The 24,422-nt window shown below is 40.8% G+C and overlaps 1 protein-coding gene across 1 annotated transcript in view; it reads right to left on the reverse strand.

Moving 5' to 3' along the window:
* Positions 1-19,526: 19,526 nt before the first annotated feature.
* The window catches only part of LOC140202854 (E3 ubiquitin-protein ligase RBBP6-like), an 88,617-nt gene continuing 83,721 nt past the window's right edge, over positions 19,527-24,422 (reverse strand). The window contains 2 exon segments of the mRNA XM_072268318.1: positions 19,527-21,470; positions 22,142-23,920. Coding sequence (XP_072124419.1) covers positions 19,904-21,470; positions 22,142-23,920 — 3,346 coding nt within the window. The 3' untranslated portion in view covers positions 19,527-19,903.

The following is a 24,422-nucleotide window of genomic DNA, read 5'->3' on the forward strand; positions in this document are numbered from 1 at the left end:
ACTCAGAATCATATGGACAGTTAAGTTATAATGTTTCCATCAGGTTTGCAGTGATTACTTCTGAGTAAAATTGAAATGCATACTTCTTTTAATGTCAATGCACTGTATGCACTGAGAAAACAATTTCCTTACTTTGAAGAGCACAGGCATGAAACAGGTTTCAAGCAACTCAGAATCATATCGGAACTCAAGTTAACATGTTTCCATCAGGTTTGCAGTCAGTACCTTTCAGTAAAATTGAAAAGTATACTTCTTTGAATGTGCATGCATTGTTTGCATTGAGAAAACAACTTTTTTATCTTGAAGAAGGAGGCATGAAACAGGTTTCAAACAACTCAGAATCATATGGGATGTTAAGATGTATCCATCAGGTTTGCAGTCCGTACTTTTGAGTAAAATTGAAATGTATACTTCTTTTAATGTCAAAGCATTGTATGCACTGAGAAAACAACTTTTATTATCTTACTGAGTACAGGCATGAAGCAGCTTTCAAACAATTCAGGAGCATATGGGAAGTTAAGTTAAGATGTTTCCCAAAGGTTTGCAGTCTGTACTTTTGAGTAAACTTGAAATGTATACTTCCTTTAATGTCAAAGCTTTGTACGCACTAAGAAAACAACTTTTTTTTATCTTACTGATGTGATGAGAATACATATAGATTAAGATGTTAGCTGTCCTGTGCTGGCACCAGTGGGATCAGCAGTTGGTCTGCCACCTGTCTTCAGGAGAAAGAGAGATAAGGAAAACAATGGAGCAGCATTTGGAGATGTTAATGAAGGGACGGGAGACTTTAACGGAAGGAGAGCTGTCAAGATCGTCTCCCCCTTTGAACCCTGAACTGTTTGAAGTGATGGACAGGCGATACCCCAGCAGGGGGATAAAAAGGGACAGGTTCGCTAAGGCAAGACACACACGACACCACGAGGTAACGAGACCCTGGAAGTGGGTTGTGCACCCCCCCCCCCCCACAAGTTGGTGGAAGTTTTGGAGATCTGCTCGTGGGACTGACCATAGACGCACAGGGTGGAAAGGTACGATCGGCAGGAACCTCGTGTGTGTGTGCGCCCTTGCCTGGGTGTCGGGTTCACCGCAGGAGAACGATCGTATCCGGAATGGAGAGGTCACAGTCGGTGACCTCCGAAGACATTACAAAGGGCTCGCCCGAAAGCTAACTGCGAGGAATATCAAAGGTCTGTTTGAATCTGATTTGAATATCATCATTCGCTCTCTCTCTCTCTCTCTCCCCAATGGCACAACAGCGATTACTGCGAACTGAACTAAACTGAACTGAACTCTGCGTCACTTGAGATTGATCATTTTACCCCTAGACTGCGATAGAGCTTGATTGATCTTATTATCCTAGCTCTGTGTACATGTGTGTTTTATCATTGCTAACCTGTTGCATTTATATCCTTATGATTATAGTACTGTGTTACTTATTTCTTTATTTCTTCAGTTACGGGGTACGTTACACAAGCAACTCAGAATCATATGGGAGGTTAAGTTAAGATGTTTCCATCAGGTTTGCAGTCAGTACTTCTGAGTAAAATTGAAATGCATACTTCTTTGAATGTGGATGCATTGTATGCTCAGAGAAAACAACTTTTTTATCTTGAAGAGCACAGGCATGAAACAGGTTTCCAACAACTCAGAATCATATGGGTAGTTAGGATAACATGTTTCCATCACGTTTGTCGTCATTACTTTTGAGTAAAATTCAAATGTATGCTGCTTTTACTGTCAATGCATTGCCGGCACTGAGAAAACAACTTTTTTACCTTTAAGACCACAGGCATGAAACAGTTTTCAATCAACTCAGGATCATATGGAAAGTTAGGTTAATATGTTTCTAACAGGATTGCAGGAGGAACTTTTGAGTAAAATTGAAATGTATACTTCTTTGAATGCGCATGCAATGTATGCACTGAGAAAACAACTTTTTTTTATCTTACTGAGCACAAGCATGAAGCAGCTTTCAAACGACTCAGAATCATATGGACAGTTAAGTTATAATGTTTCCATCAGGTTTGCAGTGATTACTTCTGAGTAAAATTGAAATGCATACTTCTTTTAATGTCAATGCACTGTATGCACTGAGAAAACAATTTCCTTACTTTGAAGAGCACAGGCATGAAACAGGTTTCAAGCAACTCAGAATCATATCGGAACTCAAGTTAACATGTTTCCATCAGGTTTGCAGTCAGTACCTTTCAGTAAAATTGAAAAGTATACTTCTTTGAATGTGCATGCATTGTATGCATTGAGAAAACAACTTTTTTATCTTGAAGAAGGAGGCATGAAACAGGTTTCAAACAACTCAGAATCATATGGGATGTTAAGATGTATCCATCAGGTTTGCAGTCCGTACTTTTGAGTAAAATTGAAATGTATACTTCTTTTAATGTCAAAGCATTGTATGCACTGAGAAAACAACTTTTATTATCTTACTGAGTACAGGCATGAAGCAGCTTTCAAACAATTCAGGAGCATATGGGAAGTTAAGTTAAGATGTTTCCCAAAGGTTTGCAGTCTGTACTTTTGAGTAAACTTGAAATGTATACTTCCTTTAATGTCAAAGCTTTGTACGCACTAAGAAAACAACTTTTTTTTATCTTACTGATGTGATGAGAATACATATAGATTAAGATGTTAGCTGTCCTGTGCTGGCACCAGTGGGATCAGCAGTTGGTCTGCCACCTGTCTTCAGGAGAAAGAGAGATAAGGAAAACAATGGAGCAGCATTTGGAGATGTTAATGAAGGGACGGGAGACTTTAACGGAAGGAGAGCTGTCAAGATCGTCTCCCCCTTTGAACCCTGAACTGTTTGAAGTGATGGACAGGCGATACCCCAGCAGGGGGATAAAAAGGGACAGGTTCGCTAAGGCAAGACACACACGACACCACGAGGTAACGAGACCCTGGAAGAGGGTTGTGCACCCCCCCCCCGCCCACAAGTTGGTGGAAGTTTTGGAGATCTGCTCGTGGGACTGACCATAGACGCACAGGGTGGAAAGGTACGATCGGCAGGAACCTCGTGTATGTGTGCGCCCTTGCCTGGGTGTCGGGTTCACCGCAGGAGAACGATCGTATCCGGAATGGAGAGGTCACAGTCGGTGACCTCCGAAGACATTACAAAGGGCTCGCCCGAAAGCTAACTGCGAGGAATATCAAAGGTCTGTTTGAATCTGATTTGAATATCATCATTCGCTCTCTCTCTCTCTCTCTCCCCAATGGCACAACAGCGATTACTGCGAACTGAACTAAACTGAACTGAACTCTGCGTCACTTGAGATTGATCATTTTACCCCTAGACTGCGATAGAGCTTGATTGATCTTATTATCCTAGCTCTGTGTACATGTGTGTTTTATCATTGCTAACCTGTTGCATTTATATCCTTATGATTATAGTACTGTGTTACTTATTTCTTTATTTCTTCAGTTACGGGGTACGTTACACAAGCAACTCAGAATCATATGGGAGGTTAAGTTAAGATGTTTCCATCAGGTTTGCAGTCAGTACTTCTGAGTAAAATTGAAATGCATACTTCTTTGAATGTGGATGCATTGTATGCTCAGAGAAAACAACTTTTTTATCTTGAAGAGCACAGGCATGAAACAGGTTTCCAACAACTCAGAATCATATGGGTAGTTAGGATAACATGTTTCCATCACGTTTGTCGTCATTACTTTTGAGTAAAATTCAAATGTATGCTGCTTTTACTGTCAATGCATTGCCGGCACTGAGAAAACAACTTTTTTACCTTTAAGACCACAGGCATGAAACAGTTTTCAATCAACTCAGGATCATATGGAAAGTTAGGTTAATATGTTTCTAACAGGATTGCAGGAGGAACTTTTGAGTAAAATTGAAATGTATACTTCTTTGAATGCGCATGCAATGTATGCACTGAGAAAACAACTTTTTTTTATCTTACTGAGCACAAGCATGAAGCAGCTTTCAAACGACTCAGAATCATATGGACAGTTAAGTTATAATGTTTCCATCAGGTTTGCAGTGATTACTTCTGAGTAAAATTGAAATGCATACTTCTTTTAATGTCAATGCACTGTATGCACTGAGAAAACAATTTCCTTACTTTGAAGAGCACAGGCATGAAACAGGTTTCAAGCAACTCAGAATCATATCGGAACTCAAGTTAACATGTTTCCATCAGGTTTGCAGTCAGTACCTTTCAGTAAAATTGAAAAGTATACTTCTTTGAATGTGCATGCATTGTATGCATTGAGAAAACAACTTTTTTATCTTGAAGAAGGAGGCATGAAACAGGTTTCAAACAACTCAGAATCATATGGGATGTTAAGATGTATCCATCAGGTTTGCAGTCCGTACTTTTGAGTAAAATTGAAATGTATACTTCTTTTAATGTCAAAGCATTGTATGCACTGAGAAAACAACTTTTATTATCTTACTGAGTACAGGCATGAAGCAGCTTTCAAACAATTCAGGAGCATATGGGAAGTTAAGTTAAGATGTTTCCCAAAGGTTTGCAGTCTGTACTTTTGAGTAAACTTGAAATGTATACTTCCTTTAATGTCAAAGCTTTGTACGCACTAAGAAAACAACTTTTTTTTATCTTACTGATGTGATGAGAATACATATAGATTAAGATGTTAGCTGTCCTGTGCTGGCACCAGTGGGATCAGCAGTTGGTCTGCCACCTGACTTCAGGAGAAAGAGAGATAAGGAAAACAATGGAGCAGCATTTGGAGATGTTAATGAAGGGACGGGAGACTTTAACGGAAGGAGAGCTGTCAAGATCGTCTCCCCCTTTGAACCCTGAACTGTTTGAAGTGATGGACAGGCGATACCCCAGCAAGGGGATAAAAAGGGACAGGTTCGCTAAGGCAAGACACACACGACACCACGAGGTAACGAGACCCTGGAAGTGGGTTGTGCACCCCCCCCCCCACAAGTTGGTGGAAGTTTTGGAGATCTGCTCGTGGGACTGACCATAGACGCACAGGGTGGAAAGGTACGATCGGCAGGAACCTCGTGTGTGTGTGCGCCCTTGCCTGGGTGTCGGGTTCACCGCAGGAGAACGATCGTATCCGGAATGGAGAGGTCACAGTCGGTGACCTCCGAAGACATTACAAAGGGCTCGCCCGAAAGCTAACTGCGAGGAATATCAAAGGTCTGTTTGAATCCGATTTGAATATCATCATTCGCTCTCTCTCTCTCTCTCTCCCCAATGGCACAACAGCGATTACTGCGAACTGAACTAAACTGAACTGAACTCTGCGTCACTTGAGATTGATCATTTTACCCCTAGACTGCGATAGAGCTTGATTGATCTTATTATCCTAGCTCTGTGTACATGTGTGTTTTATCATTGCTAACCTGTTGCATTTATATCCTTTTGATTATAGTACTGTGTTACTTATTTCTTTATTTCTTCAGTTACGGGGTACGTTACACAAGCAACTCAGAATCATATGGGAGGTTAAGTTAAGATGTTTCCATCAGGTTTGCAGTCAGTACTTCTGAGTAAAATTGAAATGCATACTTCTTTGAATGTGGATGCATTGTATGCTCAGAGAAAACAACTTTTTTATCTTGAAGAGCACAGGCATGAAACAGGTTTCCAACAACTCAGAATCATATGGGTAGTTAGGATAACATGTTTCCATCACGTTTGTCGTCATTACTTTTGAGTAAAATTCAAATGTATGCTGCTTTTAGTGTCAATGCATTGCCGGCACTGAGAAAACAACTTTTTTACCTTTAAGACCACAGGCATGAAACAGTTTTCAATCAACTCAGGATCATATGGAAAGTTAGGTTAATATGTTTCTAACAGGATTGCAGGAGGAACTTTTGAGTAAAATTGAAATGTATACTTCTTTGAATGCGCATGCAATGTATGCACTGAGAAAACAACTTTTTTTTATCTTACTGAGCACAAGCATGAAGCAGCTTTCAAACGACTCAGAATCATATGGACAGTTAAGTTATAATGTTTCCATCAGGTTTGCAGTGATTACTTCTGAGTAAAATTGAAATGCATACTTCTTTTAATGTCAATGCACTGTATGCACTGAGAAAACAATTTCCTTACTTTGAAGAGCACAGGCATGAAACAGGTTTCAAGCAACTCAGAATCATATCGGAACTCAAGTTAACATGTTTCCATCAGGTTTGCAGTCAGTACCTTTCAGTAAAATTGAAAAGTATACTTCTTTGAATGTGCATGCATTGTATGCATTGAGAAAACAACTTTTTTATCTTGAAGAAGGAGGCATGAAACAGGTTTCAAACAACTCAGAATCATATGGGATGTTAAGATGTATCCATCAGGTTTGCAGTCCGTACTTTTGAGTAAAATTGAAATGTATACTTCTTTTAATGTCAAAGCATTGTATGCACTGAGAAAACAACTTTTATTATCTTACTGAGTACAGGCATGAAGCAGCTTTCAAACAATTCAGGAGCATATGGGAAGTTAAGTTAAGATGTTTCCCAAAGGTTTGCAGTCTGTACTTTTGAGTAAACTTGAAATGTATACTTCCTTTAATGTCAAAGCTTTGTACGCACTAAGAAAACAACTTTTTTTTATCTTACTGATGTGATGAGAATACATATAGATTAAGATGTTAGCTGTCCTGTGCTGGCACCAGTGGGATCAGCAGTTGGTCTGCCACCTGTCTTCAGGAGGAAGAGAGATAAGGAAAACAATGGAGCAGCATTTGGAGATGTTAATGAAGGGACGGGAGACTTTAACGGAAGGAGAGCTGTCAAGATCGTCTCCCCCTTTGAACCCTGAACTGTTTGAAGTGATGGACAGGCGATACCCCAGCAGGGGGATAAAAAGGGACAGGTTCGCTAAGGCAAGACACACACGACACCACGAGGTAACGAGACCCTGGAAGTGGGTTGTGCACCCCCCCCCCCCCACAAGTTGGTGGAAGTTTTGGAGATCTGCTCGTGGGACTGACCATAGACGCACAGGGTGGAAAGGTACGATCGGCAGGAACCTCGTGTGTGTGTGCGCCCTTGCCTGGGTGTCGGGTTCACCGCAGGAGAACGATCGTATCCGGAATGGAGAGGTCACAGTCGGTGACCTCCGAAGACATTACAAAGGGCTCGCCCGAAAGCTAACTGCGAGGAATATCAAAGGTCTGTTTGAATCCGATTTGAATATCATCATTCGCTCTCTCTCTCTCTCTCTCCCCAATGGCACAACAGCGATTACTGCGAACTGAACTAAACTGAACTGAACTCTGCGTCACTTGAGATTGATCATTTTACCCCTAGACTGCGATAGAGCTTGATTGATCTTATTATCCTAGCTCTGTGTACATGTGTGTTTTATCATTGCTAACCTGTTGCATTTATATCCTTATGATTATAGTACTGTGTTACTTATTTCTTTATTTCTTCAGTTACGGGGTACGTTACACAAGCAACTCAGAATCATATGGGAGGTTAAGTTAAGATGTTTCCATCAGGTTTGCAGTCAGTACTTCTGAGTAAAATTGAAATGCATACTTCTTTGAATGTGGATGCATTGTATGCTCAGAGAAAACAACTTTTTTATCTTGAAGAGCACAGGCATGAAACAGGTTTCCAACAACTCAGAATCATATGGGTAGTTAGGATAACATGTTTCCATCACGTTTGTCGTCATTACTTTTGAGTAAAATTCAAATGTATGCTGCTTTTACTGTCAATGCATTGCCGGCACTGAGAAAACAACTTTTTTACCTTTAAGACCACAGGCATGAAACAGTTTTCAATCAACTCAGGATCATATGGAAAGTTAGGTTAATATGTTTCTAACAGGATTGCAGGAGGAACTTTTGAGTAAAATTGAAATGTATACTTCTTTGAATGCGCATGCAATGTATGCACTGAGAAAACAACTTTTTTTTATCTTACTGAGCACAAGCATGAAGCAGCTTTCAAACGACTCAGAATCATATGGACAGTTAAGTTATAATGTTTCCATCAGGTTTGCAGTGATTACTTCTGAGTAAAATTGAAATGCATACTTCTTTTAATGTCAATGCACTGTATGCACTGAGAAAACAATTTCCTTACTTTGAAGAGCACAGGCATGAAACAGGTTTCAAGCAACTCAGAATCATATCGGAACTCAAGTTAACATGTTTCCATCAGGTTTGCAGTCAGTACCTTTCAGTAAAATTGAAAAGTATACTTCTTTGAATGTGCATGCATTGTATGCATTGAGAAAACAACTTTTTTATCTTGAAGAAGGAGGCATGAAACAGGTTTCAAACAACTCAGAATCATATGGGATGTTAAGATGTATCCATCAGGTTTGCAGTCCGTACTTTTGAGTAAAATTGAAATGTATACTTCTTTTAATGTCAAAGCATTGTATGCACTGAGAAAACAACTTTTATTATCTTACTGAGTACAGGCATGAAGCAGCTTTCAAACAATTCAGGAGCATATGGGAAGTTAAGTTAAGATGTTTCCCAAAGGTTTGCAGTCTGTACTTTTGAGTAAACTTGAAATGTATACTTCCTTTAATGTCAAAGCTTTGTACGCACTAAGAAAACAACTTTTTTTTATCTTACTGATGTGATGAGAATACATATAGATTAAGATGTTAGCTGTCCTGTGCTGGCACCAGTGGGATCAGCAGTTGGTCTGCCACCTGACTTCAGGAGAAAGAGAGATAAGGAAAACAATGGAGCAGCATTTGGAGATGTTAATGAAGGGACGGGAGACTTTAACGGAAGGAGAGCTGTCAAGATCGTCTCCCCCTTTGAACCCTGAACTGTTTGAAGTGATGGACAGGCGATACCCCAGCAAGGGGATAAAAAGGGACAGGTTCGCTAAGGCAAGACACACACGACACCACGAGGTAACGAGACCCTGGAAGTGGGTTGTGCACCCCCCCCCCCACAAGTTGGTGGAAGTTTTGGAGATCTGCTCGTGGGACTGACCATAGACGCACAGGGTGGAAAGGTACGATCGGCAGGAACCTCGTGTGTGTGTGCGCCCTTGCCTGGGTGTCGGGTTCACCGCAGGAGAACGATCGTATCCGGAACGGAGAGGTCACAGTCGGTGACCTCCGAAGACATTACAAAGGGCTCGCCCGAAAGCTAACTGCGAGGAATATCAAAGGTCTGTTTGAATCCGATTTGAATATCATCATTCGCTCTCTCTCTCTCTCTCTCCCCAATGGCACAACAGCGATTACTGCGAACTGAACTAAACTGAACTGAACTCTGCGTCACTTGAGATTGATCATTTTACCCCTAGACTGCGATAGAGCTTGATTGATCTTATTATCCTAGCTCTGTGTACATGTGTGTTTTATCATTGCTAACCTGTTGCATTTATATCCTTATGATTATAGTACTGTGTTACTTATTTCTTTATTTCTTCAGTTACGGGGTACGTTACACAAGCAACTCAGAATCATATGGGAGGTTAAGTTAAGATGTTTCCATCAGGTTTGCAGTCAGTACTTCTGAGTAAAATTGAAATGCATACTTCTTTGAATGTGGATGCATTGTATGCTCAGAGAAAACAACTTTTTTATCTTGAAGAGCACAGGCATGAAACAGGTTTCCAACAACTCAGAATCATATGGGTAATTAGGATAACATGTTTCCATCACGTTTGTCGTCATTACTTTTGAGTAAAATTCAAATGTATGCTGCTTTTACTGTCAATGCATTGCCGGCACTGAGAAAACAACTTTTTTACCTTTAAGACCACAGGCATGAAACAGTTTTCAATCAACTCAGGATCATATGGAAAGTTAGGTTAATATGTTTCTAACAGGATTGCAGGAGGAACTTTTGAGTAAAATTGAAATGTATACTTCTTTGAATGCGCATGCAATGTATGCACTGAGAAAACAACTTTTTTTTATCTTACTGAGCACAAGCATGAAGCAGCTTTCAAACGACTCAGAATCATATGGACAGTTAAGTTATAATGTTTCCATCAGGTTTGCAGTGATTACTTCTGAGTAAAATTGAAATGCATACTTCTTTTAATGTCAATGCACTGTATGCACTGAGAAAACAATTTCCTTACTTTGAAGAGCACAGGCATGAAACAGGTTTCAAGCAACTCAGAATCATATCGGAACTCAAGTTAACATGTTTCCATCAGGTTTGCAGTCAGTACCTTTCAGTAAAATTGAAAAGTATACTTCTTTGAATGTGCATGCATTGTTTGCATTGAGAAAACAACTTTTTTATCTTGAAGAAGGAGGCATGAAACAGGTTTCAAACAACTCAGAATCATATGGGATGTTAAGATGTATCCATCAGGTTTGCAGTCCGTACTTTTGAGTAAAATTGAAATGTATACTTCTTTTAATGTCAAAGCATTGTATGCACTGAGAAAACAACTTTTATTATCTTACTGAGTACAGGCATGAAGCAGCTTTCAAACAATTCAGGAGCATATGGGAAGTTAAGTTAAGATGTTTCCCAAAGGTTTGCAGTCTGTACTTTTGAGTAAACTTGAAATGTATACTTCCTTTAATGTCAAAGCTTTGTACGCACTAAGAAAACAACTTTTTTTTATCTTACTGATGTGATGAGAATACATATAGATTAAGATGTTAGCTGTCCTGTGCTGGCACCAGTGGGATCAGCAGTTGGTCTGCCACCTGTCTTCAGGAGAAAGAGAGATAAGGAAAACAATGGAGCAGCATTTGGAGATGTTAATGAAGGGACGGGAGACTTTAACGGAAGGAGAGCTGTCAAGATCGTCTCCCCCTTTGAACCCTGAACTGTTTGAAGTGATGGACAGGCGATACCCCAGCAGGGGGATAAAAAGGGACAGGTTCGCTAAGGCAAGACACACACGACACCACGAGGTAACGAGACCCTGGAAGTGGGTTGTGCACCCCCCCCCCCCCACAAGTTGGTGGAAGTTTTGGAGATCTGCTCGTGGGACTGACCATAGACGCACAGGGTGGAAAGGTACGATCGGCAGGAACCTCGTGTGTGTGTGCGCCCTTGCCTGGGTGTCGGGTTCACCGCAGGAGAACGATCGTATCCGGAATGGAGAGGTCACAGTCGGTGACCTCCGAAGACATTACAAAGGGCTCGCCCGAAAGCTAACTGCGAGGAATATCAAAGGTCTGTTTGAATCTGATTTGAATATCATCATTCGCTCTCTCTCTCTCTCTCTCCCCAATGGCACAACAGCGATTACTGCGAACTGAACTAAACTGAACTGAACTCTGCGTCACTTGAGATTGATCATTTTACCCCTAGACTGCGATAGAGCTTGATTGATCTTATTATCCTAGCTCTGTGTACATGTGTGTTTTATCATTGCTAACCTGTTGCATTTATATCCTTATGATTATAGTACTGTGTTACTTATTTCTTTATTTCTTCAGTTACGGGGTACGTTACACAAGCAACTCAGAATCATATGGGAGGTTAAGTTAAGATGTTTCCATCAGGTTTGCAGTCAGTACTTCTGAGTAAAATTGAAATGCATACTTCTTTGAATGTGGATGCATTGTATGCTCAGAGAAAACAACTTTTTTATCTTGAAGAGCACAGGCATGAAACAGGTTTCCAACAACTCAGAATCATATGGGTAGTTAGGATAACATGTTTCCATCACGTTTGTCGTCATTACTTTTGAGTAAAATTCAAATGTATGCTGCTTTTACTGTCAATGCATTGCCGGCACTGAGAAAACAACTTTTTTACCTTTAAGACCACAGGCATGAAACAGTTTTCAATCAACTCAGGATCATATGGAAAGTTAGGTTAATATGTTTCTAACAGGATTGCAGGAGGAACTTTTGAGTAAAATTGAAATGTATACTTCTTTGAATGCGCATGCAATGTATGCACTGAGAAAACAACTTTTTTTTATCTTACTGAGCACAAGCATGAAGCAGCTTTCAAACGACTCAGAATCATATGGACAGTTAAGTTATAATGTTTCCATCAGGTTTGCAGTGATTACTTCTGAGTAAAATTGAAATGCATACTTCTTTTAATGTCAATGCACTGTATGCACTGAGAAAACAATTTCCTTACTTTGAAGAGCACAGGCATGAAACAGGTTTCAAGCAATTCAGAATCATATCGGAACTCAAGTTAACATGTTTCCATCAGGTTTGCAGTCAGTACCTTTCAGTAAAATTGAAAAGTATACTTCTTTGAATGTGCATGCATTGTATGCATTGAGAAAACAACTTTTTTATCTTGAAGAAGGAGGCATGAAACAGGTTTCAAACAACTCAGAATCATATGGGATGTTAAGATGTATCCATCAGGTTTGCAGTCCGTACTTTTGAGTAAAATTGAAATGTATACTTCTTTTAATGTCAAAGCATTGTATGCACTGAGAAAACAACTTTTATTATCTTACTGAGTACAGGCATGAAGCAGCTTTCAAACAATTCAGGAGCATATGGGAAGTTAAGTTAAGATGTTTCCCAAAGGTTTACAGTCTGTACTTTTGAGTAAACTTGAAATGTATACTTCCTTTAATGTCAAAGCTTTGTATGCACTAAGAAAACAACTTTTTTTTATCTTACTGATGTGATGAGAATACATATAGATTAAGATGTTAGCTGTCCTGTGCTGGCACCAGTGGGATCAGCAGTTGGTCTGCCACCTGTCTTCAGGAGAAAGAGAGATAAGGAAAACAATGGAGCAGCATTTGGAGATGTTAATGAAGGGACGGGAGACTTTAACGGAAGGAGAGCTGTCAAGATCGTCTCCCCCTTTGAACCCTGAACTGTTTGAAGTGATGGACAGGCGATACCCCAGCAGGGGGATAAAAAGGGACAGGTTCGCTAAGGCAAGACACACACGACACCACGAGGTAACGAGACCCTGGAAGCGGTGCGCCTCCCATAAGTCGGTGGGAAGTTTTGGAGGGCTGGTCGCGGGACCAAGCCATAGATGCACTGGGTGGAAAGGCACAATCGGCGGGAACCTGGTGTGTGTGCCCTTGCCTGGGTGCCAGGTTCACCGCAGAGAAACGATCGTATCTGGAAATGGAAGGGTCACGGTCGGTGACCTCAGAAGACATCACAAAGCGCTCGCCTGAAAGCTGACTGCGAAGAATATCGAAGGTCTGTGTAGAAGCCACTTGAATATTCATTTGTTTTGCTCTCTCTCTGCTTCCCCCCACTGTCCATCTCCCACGGCAGTGATTACTGTGAACTGAACTGAACTAAATTGAACTGAACTTTGCGTCACTTTGAAACTGGTCATTTACCCCTAGACGACGATAGAGCTTGATTGATCCTGTTATCCTAATTCTGTGTACATGTGTGTTTATCATTGCTGAACTGTTGCATTTATTATCCTTTTGATTAGAGCACTGTGTTGCTTGTTTCTTTAATAAAACTTTCTTAGTTCTAGTAATCCAGACTCCAACTGAGTGACCCATTTCTGCTGGTTTGGCAACCCAGTTACGGGGTACGTAACACTGAGCAGAGGCATAAAACAGGTTGCAAACAACTCAGAATCATATGGTAGGTTAAGTTCAGATTTTTCCATCAGATTTGCAGTCTGTACTTTTGTGTAAAATTGAAATGTATACTTCTTTTAATGTCAAAGCATTGTTTGCACTGAGAAAACAACTTTTTTATCTTACCGAGTACAGGCATGAAGCAGGTTTCAAACAACTCAGAATCATATGGGAAGTTAAGATGTTTCCATCAGGTTTGCAGTCTGTACTTTTCAGTAAATTTGAAATGTATACTTCTTTTCATATTGATGCATTGCATGCAGAGAAAACAACTCTTTATCTTGAAGAGCGCATGCATGAAACATGTTTCAAACAACTCAGAACCATATGGACAGTTAAGTTATGAGGTTTGCAGTGATTACTTTTGAGTGAAATTGAAATGCATACTTTTAATGTCAATGCAATGTATGCACTGAGAAAACAACTTTCTTATTTTGAAGAGCACAGGCATGAAACAGTTTTCAAGCAACTCAGATTCATATTGGAAGTTAACATGTTTCCATCAGGTTTGCAGCCAGTACATTAGAGTAAAATTGAAAAGTATACTTCTTTGAATGTGCATGCATTGTATGCACTGAGAAATCAACGTTTTTATCCTGAAGAGCAGAGGCATGAAACAGATTTCAAACAACTCTGAATCATATGGGAAGTTCAGTTAAGATGTATCCATCAGGTTTGCAGTCTGTGCTTTTGAGTAAAATTGAAAGGTATACTTCTTTTAATGTCAAAGCATTGTATGCACTGAGAAAACATTTTTTTAAAATCTTACTGAGCACAGGCAGGAAGTAGGTTTGAAACAGCTCAGAATCATATGGGAAGTTAAGTTAAGATGTTTCCATAAGGTTTGCAGTCCGTACTTTTGAGTAAAATTGAAATGTATACTTATTTTAATGTCAAAGCATTGTATGCACTGAGAAAACAACTTTTATTATCTTACTGAGCACAGGCATGAAACAGGTTTCAAACAACTCAGAATCATATGGGAAGTTAGGTTCAGATGTGTGCATCAGGTTTGCAGTCTATACTTTTGAGTAAAATTGAAATGTGTACTTCTTTTAATGTCAATGTATTGTATGCACTGAGAAAACAACTTTTATTATCTTACTGAGCACAGGCATGAAACAGGTTTCAAACAACTCAATCATATGGGAAGTTAGGTTCAGATGTGTGCATCAGGTTTGCAGTCTGTACTTTTGAGTAAAATTGAAATGTGTACTTCTTTTAATGTCAATGTATTGTAGGCACTGAGAAAATAACTTTTTTATCTTACTGAGCACTGGCATAAAACAGGATTGCAGTAGGTATTTTTGAGTAAAATTGAAATGTATACTTCTTTGAATACATTGCATGCACTGAGAAAACAACGTTTTTATCTTGAAGAGCGGAGGCATGAAACAGGTTTCAACCAACTCGGAATCATATGGGAAGTTAAGATGTTTCCATCAGATTTGCAGTCTGTACTTTTGTGTAAAATTGAAATGTATACTTCTTTTAATGTCAAAGCATTGTATGGAGAACATTTGAGTTACTTTCCTTCTATTTAAAATAAATTCTTCAATATATTTAATAGTACCACTGAAGAGACCATAGCCTAGATGGTGGAGGGGCGGGGGTTACTTATTAACAGATGCAACTTTTTTGTGGCAGTATTCCCATGGAAATGCTCTCTGGTGGGGAGGGCTTTTCCTGTGATAGACTGAGCTGCATCAGCTTTTTCTGTAGAGATGTCCATGTTTGGGTATTGGTGTTTCTATACCAAGTTGTAATGTAAATAATTAGGATATTTTCCATTATACATCCATAGATTAATTCCACTGCCATCATAAGCAGTTTCAGTATGAATGCACAAAGTGCAATGATTGATCTGCTAGTTGAGTGGTGTCACAACAGCAACAAATTGATCATGGACTTCAAGAAGGGGAAGTTGTGGGAACACACCCCAGTCCTCATCGAGGAATCGGCCGTGGAAAAGGTGTGCAGTTTAAAGTTCCTGAGTGTCAACATCTCTGAAGATCTATCCTGGGTCCAACATATTGATGCAATTACAAAAAGGCACAACAGTGGCTGCATTTCATTAGGAGTTTGAGGAGACTTAGTTATGTCACCAAAGTCACAAATATTTAAAGATATACTGTGGAGAATATTCTAACTGGTTGCATCACCAACCTTAATTAAGTTGCTAGAGTGGTTAGTTATAGCATGAATCAATTCCTGCCTCAGATGACTTGAATCCATTTCAATTTGCCTATTGCTGCAACAAGTCCAATAACAGATGCAGCTTCTCTGGTTCTTCGCTCTACCCTGGACCATCTGGATAACAGGTGCTGTTTGACTACAATTTAGCATTCAACACCATCATCCCACCCAAACTTATTACTAGGCTTCAAGATCTGGGGATATGCATCTCCATCGGTAAGTGAATCCTCTACTTCGTCATTGACAGAGAGCTCAGTGAAAACCTATCACCTCATGCACTTAGCCCTCTGCTCTGCACATATTCTCTGTAGCTATACAAATTTACTGACAACAGTGCTGTTATTGGAACAATCACTTAAGTGGTGATGAATTAGCCTTCAGGAGTAAGATAAGACACCAAGATAATTGGTGCCGCAACAACCATCAGTGAAACTCAACCTCAGTGAAACTAAACTGATCAAAGACTTGAAGGGGAAGGATAAACATGCACCTGTCTACATTGGTGGACTGGCAGTAGAGAGGGTCAGCAGCTCTAAATTCCAGGACGTTAGCATATCGATAATCTGTCCTAGACCCAGCACATTGATGCAAACGCAAGGAAGGCACATTAGAATCTCTACTTTCTTAAAACATTGAGGTTCGACTTGTTACTGATCACTATCAAACTTCTGAAGATGCAAATATCCTGATTGCATCCACTAGTACAGCAATTCAAATGTGCAGGAATGCAATAAACTACAGAACAGTGAGGTCAGCTTCACACATCATTGGCAACCCCCCCACCACCACCATCAGTGGCATGAACACAGGGTACTGCCTCAAGGAATCCAAAGAATCCCACCATCCAGACAGGCTATGCCATCCTTTTGCAGCTACGATTAGGCAGAAGGAACAGAAGCCTGAAATCCTGTGCTGTTAGGTTCAAGAATGACTACCTGCCTTCAACTATTCAGTTCTTGATCCAATCTGCACAACCCCATTATCACAACAATATGACCACTTTGCACTACAATGGACTGCTATTTTTGTTCTAATTTGTCCTCTTGGCAAAATGGTGCATAATTATGTTTTTGGGCACCACAGTAGTGTAGTGGTTAGCACGACACTATTACAGGTCAGGGGGTTCCATAGTTTAGAGTTCAAGTCCAACACCATTCTGTGAGGTCTTTGTAGGTCCTCCTTGTGGAATGAGTGGGTATTCTTTGGGTCCTCCAATTTCCTCCCACAGTCTAAAGGCATACTGGGTCAGTTAATTGGTCATTGTAAATTGTCCTGTGATCCAGTTAAGGTTAATTAGATCTGAGCTGTTGTTGGGGCTCAAAGGGACAGAAGGGCCCACTCTGCAGTGTATTGCTGCAGTATAATAAATAAATTACATTGAATGTTATGCACCTGTGATGTTACTGCAAACTTTTCATTGCATCTTTTCATACATATACTTGTGCATTTAATAATAAACCACTGGTTTTTTCAAAGCCTTTTCACCACCTATAATTACAAGTTGGGAGCAGGAGCGCATACTTCTGGATTAATGCAGCCTCACAACCATGACACAATCAAAACAAAATAGCCCTCTTATTCAGGGCACCAACCAACATCTACCACCCAAGTATTCACTCCCTACTACCACAGTGATGACGACAGTTTATAGCTGTTATGAAATTTCAATCCCACAACTTCTATCATCTGGGACAAAGGCAGCAAGTGCATGGTTACACCATCCCCTCCAAGAATCACACCGCCCCATTTTGGGAAACGTATCACCATTCCATCGTTATGTGGAGTAGTAAAGATCCAACAGATGTTGGAGAGTGAATCAGAGCCCTGATGAAATAAATGCTCACTATATCAATCAACTGACATGACGACCAATTCACTTGTGACAGAAAAAATGGTGCAGTGGGTAGTGAAGATTATCTGCCATTACTACTGGATCTGGATAAATTGAAAAATGGGCCAAGGAATAACCAACTTAAACAAGTGTGATATGTTGTATTTTGCCAAGTTAAATCAGGACAGGACTTCCACAAGCATGACGTGGCCCTGAGGAGTGTTGTAGAACTAGGGATACAAGTATGTAGTTCCATGACAGCGTCACAGTATACAGTATGGTGAAGATGGCACTTGGCATGCTTTCCTTCATTAGTCAAGGCATTAACATGTTACAACTACAGAAAAATTTTGCAAGACCAGCAATATGTGCAGATCTGACTGCCTACAGGTAGGATGTCATAACGCCAGAAAGGGTGCAAATTAAAAAAAAAAAAATTCACAGGGATGTTACCGGGATTGGAGGGTTTGAGTTATAAGGGGAAGTCTCCTGGAGGGGTAGGCTGGGAGTTTGTCTAGCACGTGGGCAGCTGAGGGTTACCATCATAGATAAATCATGAGCAGAATCAGTCCGGTGAAAGGTCACAGTCTTTTTCCCAAGGTAGTGGAGATAAAAATTACAAAGCATAGGTTTTAAGGTGAAAGGGGAGAGATTTAAAAGGGGACCCCAGGGATAACTTTTTCCACATTCCGGGTGATAGGGATGTGGAATAAACTGCCAGAGAAAGGGGTAGAGGCGGGTACAATATTTTCAGAATGGCAGGCGGTGACTAGTGGGGTACCGCAAGGCTCAGTGCTGGGACCCCAGTTGTTTACAATATATATTAATGACTTAGATAAGGGAATTAAATGCAGCATCTCCAAGTTTGCAGATGACACGAAGCTGGGCGGCAGTGTTAGCTGTGAGGAGGATGCAGGGTGTCTTGGATAGGTTAGGTGAGTGGGCAAATTCATGGCAGATGCAATTTAATGTGGATAAATGTGAGGTTATCCTCTTCGGTGGCAAAAACAGGAAAACAGATTATCTGAATGGTGGCCAATTAGAAAAAGGGGAGGTGCAATCAGACCTGGGTGTCATTATACACCAGTCATTGAAAGTGGGCTTGCAGGTACAGCAGGCGGTGAAAAAGGCGAATGGTACGCTGGCATTCATAGCAAGAGGATTCGAGTACAGGAGCAGGGAGGTACTACTGCAGTTGTACAAGGCCTTGGTGAGACCACACCTGGAGTATTGTGTGCCGTTTTGGTCCCCTAATCTGAGGAAAGACATCCTTGCCATAGAGGGAGTACAAAGAAGGTTCACCAGATTGATTCCTGGAATGGCAGGACTTTCATATGATGAAAGACTGGATCGACTAGGCTTATACTCTCTGGAATTTAGAAGATTGAGGGGGGATCTTATTGAAACGTATAAAATCCTAAAGGGATTGGACAGGCTAGTTGCAGGAAGATTGCTCCCGATGTTGGGGAAGTCCAGAACGACTGGTCACAGTTTGAGGATAAAGGGGAAGTCTTTTAGGACCGAAATGAGGAAAAACTTCTTCAGAGAGTGGTGAATCTGTGGAATTCTTTGCCACAAGAAACAGTTGAGGCCAGTTCATTGGCTATATTTAAGAGGGAGTTAGATATGGCCCTTGTGGCTAAAGGGATCAGGGGGTATGGAGGGAAGGCTGGTACAGGGTTCTGAGTTGGATGATCAGCCATGATCATACTGAATGGAAGTGCAGGCTTGAAGGGCTGAATGGCCTACTCCTGCACCTATTTTCTATGTTTCTATGATATTAAAAAGGCATTTAGACAGTGACATGGATAGGAAAATCTCAGCGGGATTTGGTCTAAGCACACGCAAATGGGACTAACTTAAGTAGACAACTTGTTAGAGATGGTTCAAAGGACATGTTTCTCTGCTACATAACCCCATAATTTAAGACTATTAGCCCAGTACTCAAAAATCCTATTTTGACTTTAAAAGTAACTGTCTTTGGCTGTGTTATCTGGAAATGGGGAGAAAGAGTATTTGTTGCAACTGTACTGAATTCAATGAAAATTTATTCAGTCAAAAGATGACACAATGGGGCTTTGTACTGCAAATCATCAAGCAAAACATTTACATTAATTACACTGTCAGCTTGTATACACAGCTATAAAAAAGTACAGTGAGAATTTCACAGTAGTTCCCAGTGTAGTCTGACAGTTCACTTAAAAATGCTGCAGCATAATCTGACCATACTTCGGTCAAACATAATTCTGTACAAAAATTGCTAATTTATAAACCATCAATTTTACAGAAAACAATATCTCCAGAATTGCAGTTTAGTAGACTCAGCGCAGAATAGCAATGTCTGAGTAAATATTTACAAAGCTTCCAAGTATTGTGGCAGAGTTTGACAAAACATTCTAGACATCTGTCTAATCCGTTTCTGCAGTTCGCACAATGACAGACGATCGGACCTTTTGGTCACTTTCTTTATCTTTATCCTTGTCCTTGCTTTTTTTGGACTTTTTCTTTTTGTGTTTGTGTTTCTGAGTTTTATCAGACTCTGAGTCAACCCCAAGGTGCTTCTTATGCTTTTTGTGCTTCTTATGTTTCTTGTGCTTCTTTTTCTCTTTTTTCTTCTTCTTCTTCTTGCTGTCCTGTGTATCCTCTGAGCTCGCACTACTGCTGTGACTGCGTGTCTGACTTTCACTAGGGCTGTAGCTGCGACTACAACTGGGGCTAGGGCTGCTTTGGGTGTGACTTTTAGTTCCACTGTTCCTGGAAGCTGCAGACACACCCATGACCTCCTTTGGTTCATCTGTGATCTCTTTTGTGTTATTTCCATCGTTTAGCTCAGCTTCAGTTTCGCTGTCACTTTCACTGTAATCTGGTTCAAAGGCAGCCTCGTCTGTTTCCCTGGCTACATCTAAGGAATGGCGCAATAATCGGGATGAACGACTAAGGGATCCTGGAAGTCTACAGCGGCTGTGATCTTTCTCACCTCGGCTCAAAGAAAGTTCCTGCTCGTTCTTTTCAGCTGATCCTTCAGTCTGATGAGGCACCTTATTCCCACTTACTTGACTGTCCTTATTGCTTCTGGTTTCAAAAATATGTTTCTCCTTGCCTCGGCTAAAGGAGATTGATCTTGCCTCTTCACTGCCACTTATGCACTCCGACCCACTTCTGTGGTCCGTCTGTGATTTCTTGTCTTTCTCAGCATTGTGATCAATTTTCCTGGGCTCAATACTGCCTCTTCTGCTCTCTGTATGTTGTTCTCTTCCCTTTTGACCATATGTCAGTTCTTCACACTTACTGGGGGAGACTCGCCTTCTTGCATCTCGGCTTCGTTCCTCTCTCTGCTTGTTGGTTGAGCCATGCCTGTTGTTGCCATCCATCTTACTGTCAATATTAGCAAGCAGGTCTTTGTTTAAGGCACCTCGGCTACCTGGCTCCAGTTTTTCAGCCTGGTGCTCTTTTGTAGGCGGATTCTTTCCGCTTGCTGCCTCAATCACTCTCTCAGTAACCGTTGGCTTGTCTAGCTGAATGGCTGCTTTCTTCTTCTCCAAAATCTCTCTGTCTGACATACCATGTTCCTTATCTTTAGTCCTTGCAGATTTTTCATTCAGCACATAGCTTTTACCTGGGGGTTTAGCCTCCTGCTGGGCTTCTTCCATGTTCAACTCTTTAGTAGTTTTTGGAACTCTCTCTACAAAAACAGCATCTTTCTCAGTTTGCTTTGCTGGGTTGGCAGGCTTCACACCTTGCCCAGAACTGTTGGGTTTCCCAGCGTTTAGTGCAGCTGCTGCCTTTCCTTCATCTTCATCCGTCTCATAATCCTCCTTTTCCCACTTGGACCGAGGGACTTGGACAATGACAATCTCATCTTCAGCTGGGGGCCTGGTATCACTGTTGTACTCCTCCATGGTCTTTATCACGGTTTTCTTTGCATCCAGCTTCTCCTCAGCTCTCCTAATGGGGCTCCCTCCAGCAGAACTGGTGCTGAGACAGAAAAAATAAGAGGATGATTACACTTTTACTGTCAGCACCATATCCTTTTACTTCAATAGCTACAATTTCCACATGTAGGCTCAGCCAATTGATGCAAACACCAACAAACTGACCAACATGCTTCCCATTGGAAACCCCAATACAACAGAATGAATGTCAGCGCTGTGAATTAAAATCCTAGGATGTATTGCTGTACTAAGGAACACACTTGGAATCTGAACTTGTGCAAATAGAAAAAAAAGTATAGAAACCTGGGGAACAGTCGGTCTTCTCAGTCATGCTTAATACATTTACAATATGCTCATATATCTTCAATAAAGCATCAAAAACACTGAGAATTTGGTGTACCCATCATTTTCCTGAGCAATGCCACCAAGCATTCAGTAATGTGCTTTGATTAAATTTAAGATTGACTGCAATCTTTAAGGTCAATGGCACAGGGTTACAAATGGGAAGTAGTGACAACCGAATATGCAGTTTGTGTGCAACACTGGAAGATAGAGTGCAACACTCCTACATTGAAAATTAACTTTCAGAGCAAATCCAGTATCAGCAAAGTTACATACTTAATACTAACCAGACAACCATAACCAAAAGATTTGCCCTTAGCTCCCAAGAACCTAAATCACCTGGTATCAAAAAATATAAAGAAAAGTGCTAACCTTGTATAGTCTACCAGAACTGAACCAGCTGTCTCGCTGCCCGTCACTTTCCTCCTCGCCTTGGTTTTCACTTTGTCTGATTTGGATTTTCCACCATTTAATTCCAGTAACTCGGAAACCTCCTCCTGAGCAGCTGGGGATTCCCCACTCACAATCTTTTTGCCACTTTCCCTATTTATTTTAATCTTCCTCACTGGCAAATTTGTTGGAGTGACTTTCTCATTTTCACAAGATAATTCTACAAGATTTCCTGTTGCTTTCTCGGTAGCAGATGTGGACTTCAGCTTTGTTGAAGGTTTTGCTGCCTCCTGCATTTCCACTTTTGATGATTTAGTTGGAGGTGTTCCAAGCTCTCTGTCAGTCATCTTTTCATCATTTTTCCGCTTACGCTTGTCAGCTTTTGCTTCTGCCTTACCTGGCTTATCATCTGCTTTGACTGTTTTTTTTAATTTTTCCTCCCTGTTCACAGTTTTCTCATGTTTTGTTTCCTCCCTGGGATAATCTTTCTTTTGTTTTTCCTCCTTTGCAGTTTTCATTTCTTTATATTCTCGTCCCATTTTGAGCTGCAGCTTCCTTGGCAGAAAGAACTTTTCACTTTTTGGAAGGGGTTGGATTTTCACACCTTCAACTTTGGGAGGACATTCCTCCCTATTTTTCTTAATGCTGGGCTCACTGTGAGGTGATTTCTCCCGCTCTTTTTCTAGAGGCTTCTCTTGGGGTGCTTTTGTGGTTTTCCCAGAGGATTCCTTTTTCAGCATGCTACTCTCTGCCTTCCGCTTCATCTTTTCCATTTTTGATTTTGATTTTTCTTTCCTGTCTTTGTCAGATGGAGTTTTATAAGCAACCGAATCTCCTTCCATGGGCTCATCTCTCACAGGTGTGGCATCATCTCTGCAGGGAGGCAGAAACAAGGAAGACCCTTTACTATCATCACCAGTAGTCTCTACAGCTTTTCTTCCATCTCGAGAAGACATCAGGTTACTGACTGACTCAGTTTCGTCTTTTTTCCTCTTCCTGTGTTTTTTGTGTTTTGCACTTTTTGAATCAGGGCGAAGGCTTACTGTTGTTTCCTTTTCTTTGGACCCTCTCAGTTCCTTTCCAGAGTGACTTTCTCTGTAAGAGTACTTTTCTGGATAATTGTTTGCACCTCCCAAATTACGCCCTCGTGGTAACTGTTCCGTTGCATATTCATCTCTGCGACTCCGAACGTGAGGTGAATTATCACGCCTGGTGCCAGGTAGGACAAAACGCTCAGGAGAGAAATGGTCCTTACTTGTAGGAGAACGAGGTCGTGGTTGATTACCACCATTGTACCCTTTATAATATTCATACCATGCTCTGCATCGCCTCTCCCATTCTCTGTACCGCTCCCTTTCAAAAGAGTCTCTTGGATCACGAGGTCTATCATAAAGTTCTCTGTAGTCAAATGGTGGTAACGGTTCTCTGTAACGATCATAATACTCACGATCATTTTCACTCTGAGGGATACTTCTTTTGTAAGGAGAATGGGGCTTGTAGTTTGGAGATCGGGAGCGGGAGCGATATCCTCTGTAAGATGGTGACCTGGACCTGGATCTATGAAATCCACGAGACCTGGATCTTGATCGATAGCCTCTATTCTTCCCACTGCCTCGTCGATATGAAGGTGACCTCGAATACGAACGACTTGGAGATCGACTGACTGATCGAGAATATGACCGTGAGGAATGAGATCTTGACTTGGAATATGAGTAGGAGCTGCCACTGAACGACGATCCACTATATGAACGTGATCGGGACCTGAGCAGGAAGTGAATAAAAGTGAAGTTTGAGATGCTGTAGTTCAAACGAAACAAATAATAACATAGGAGACTTAAAACAATGATGTAGCCAACTTACAGGAAAAGATTCTTATCAATGAAGCATTATTAGATTTACTGAGGTGTGATATTTTAGAATTTCGGAGGTTTTCGAAAATTAAAGCTATATTTGACAATGTTACATGTAGAAGAGGGGTCATCACAATTGGACATAAAACTTAAAAGATCAAGATAAAAAGGTGAAAATTTCAAATATTATGAGAATAATTTGCTGGGAGAAAAATCGAAGATATTTAAGATGATCTAAAGGTGCATATTGAAACTTAAATCCACATAATGGCTTGTTGAAACCAGTTACTGAGACTAGTACCTGTTATAAAAGTTTGAAGATACTGGAACAGTTCTTATTTTGGTGAACACTATTACAGACAGCCAGGCACACCGACAGGGCTGACTGGCCTCAGAACTTCCAAGTACTGGAA

Source organism: Mobula birostris, chromosome 9 (genome assembly GCF_030028105.1).
Source record: "Mobula birostris isolate sMobBir1 chromosome 9, sMobBir1.hap1, whole genome shotgun sequence".
Classification (NCBI taxonomy): Eukaryota; Metazoa; Chordata; class Chondrichthyes; order Myliobatiformes; family Myliobatidae; genus Mobula; species Mobula birostris.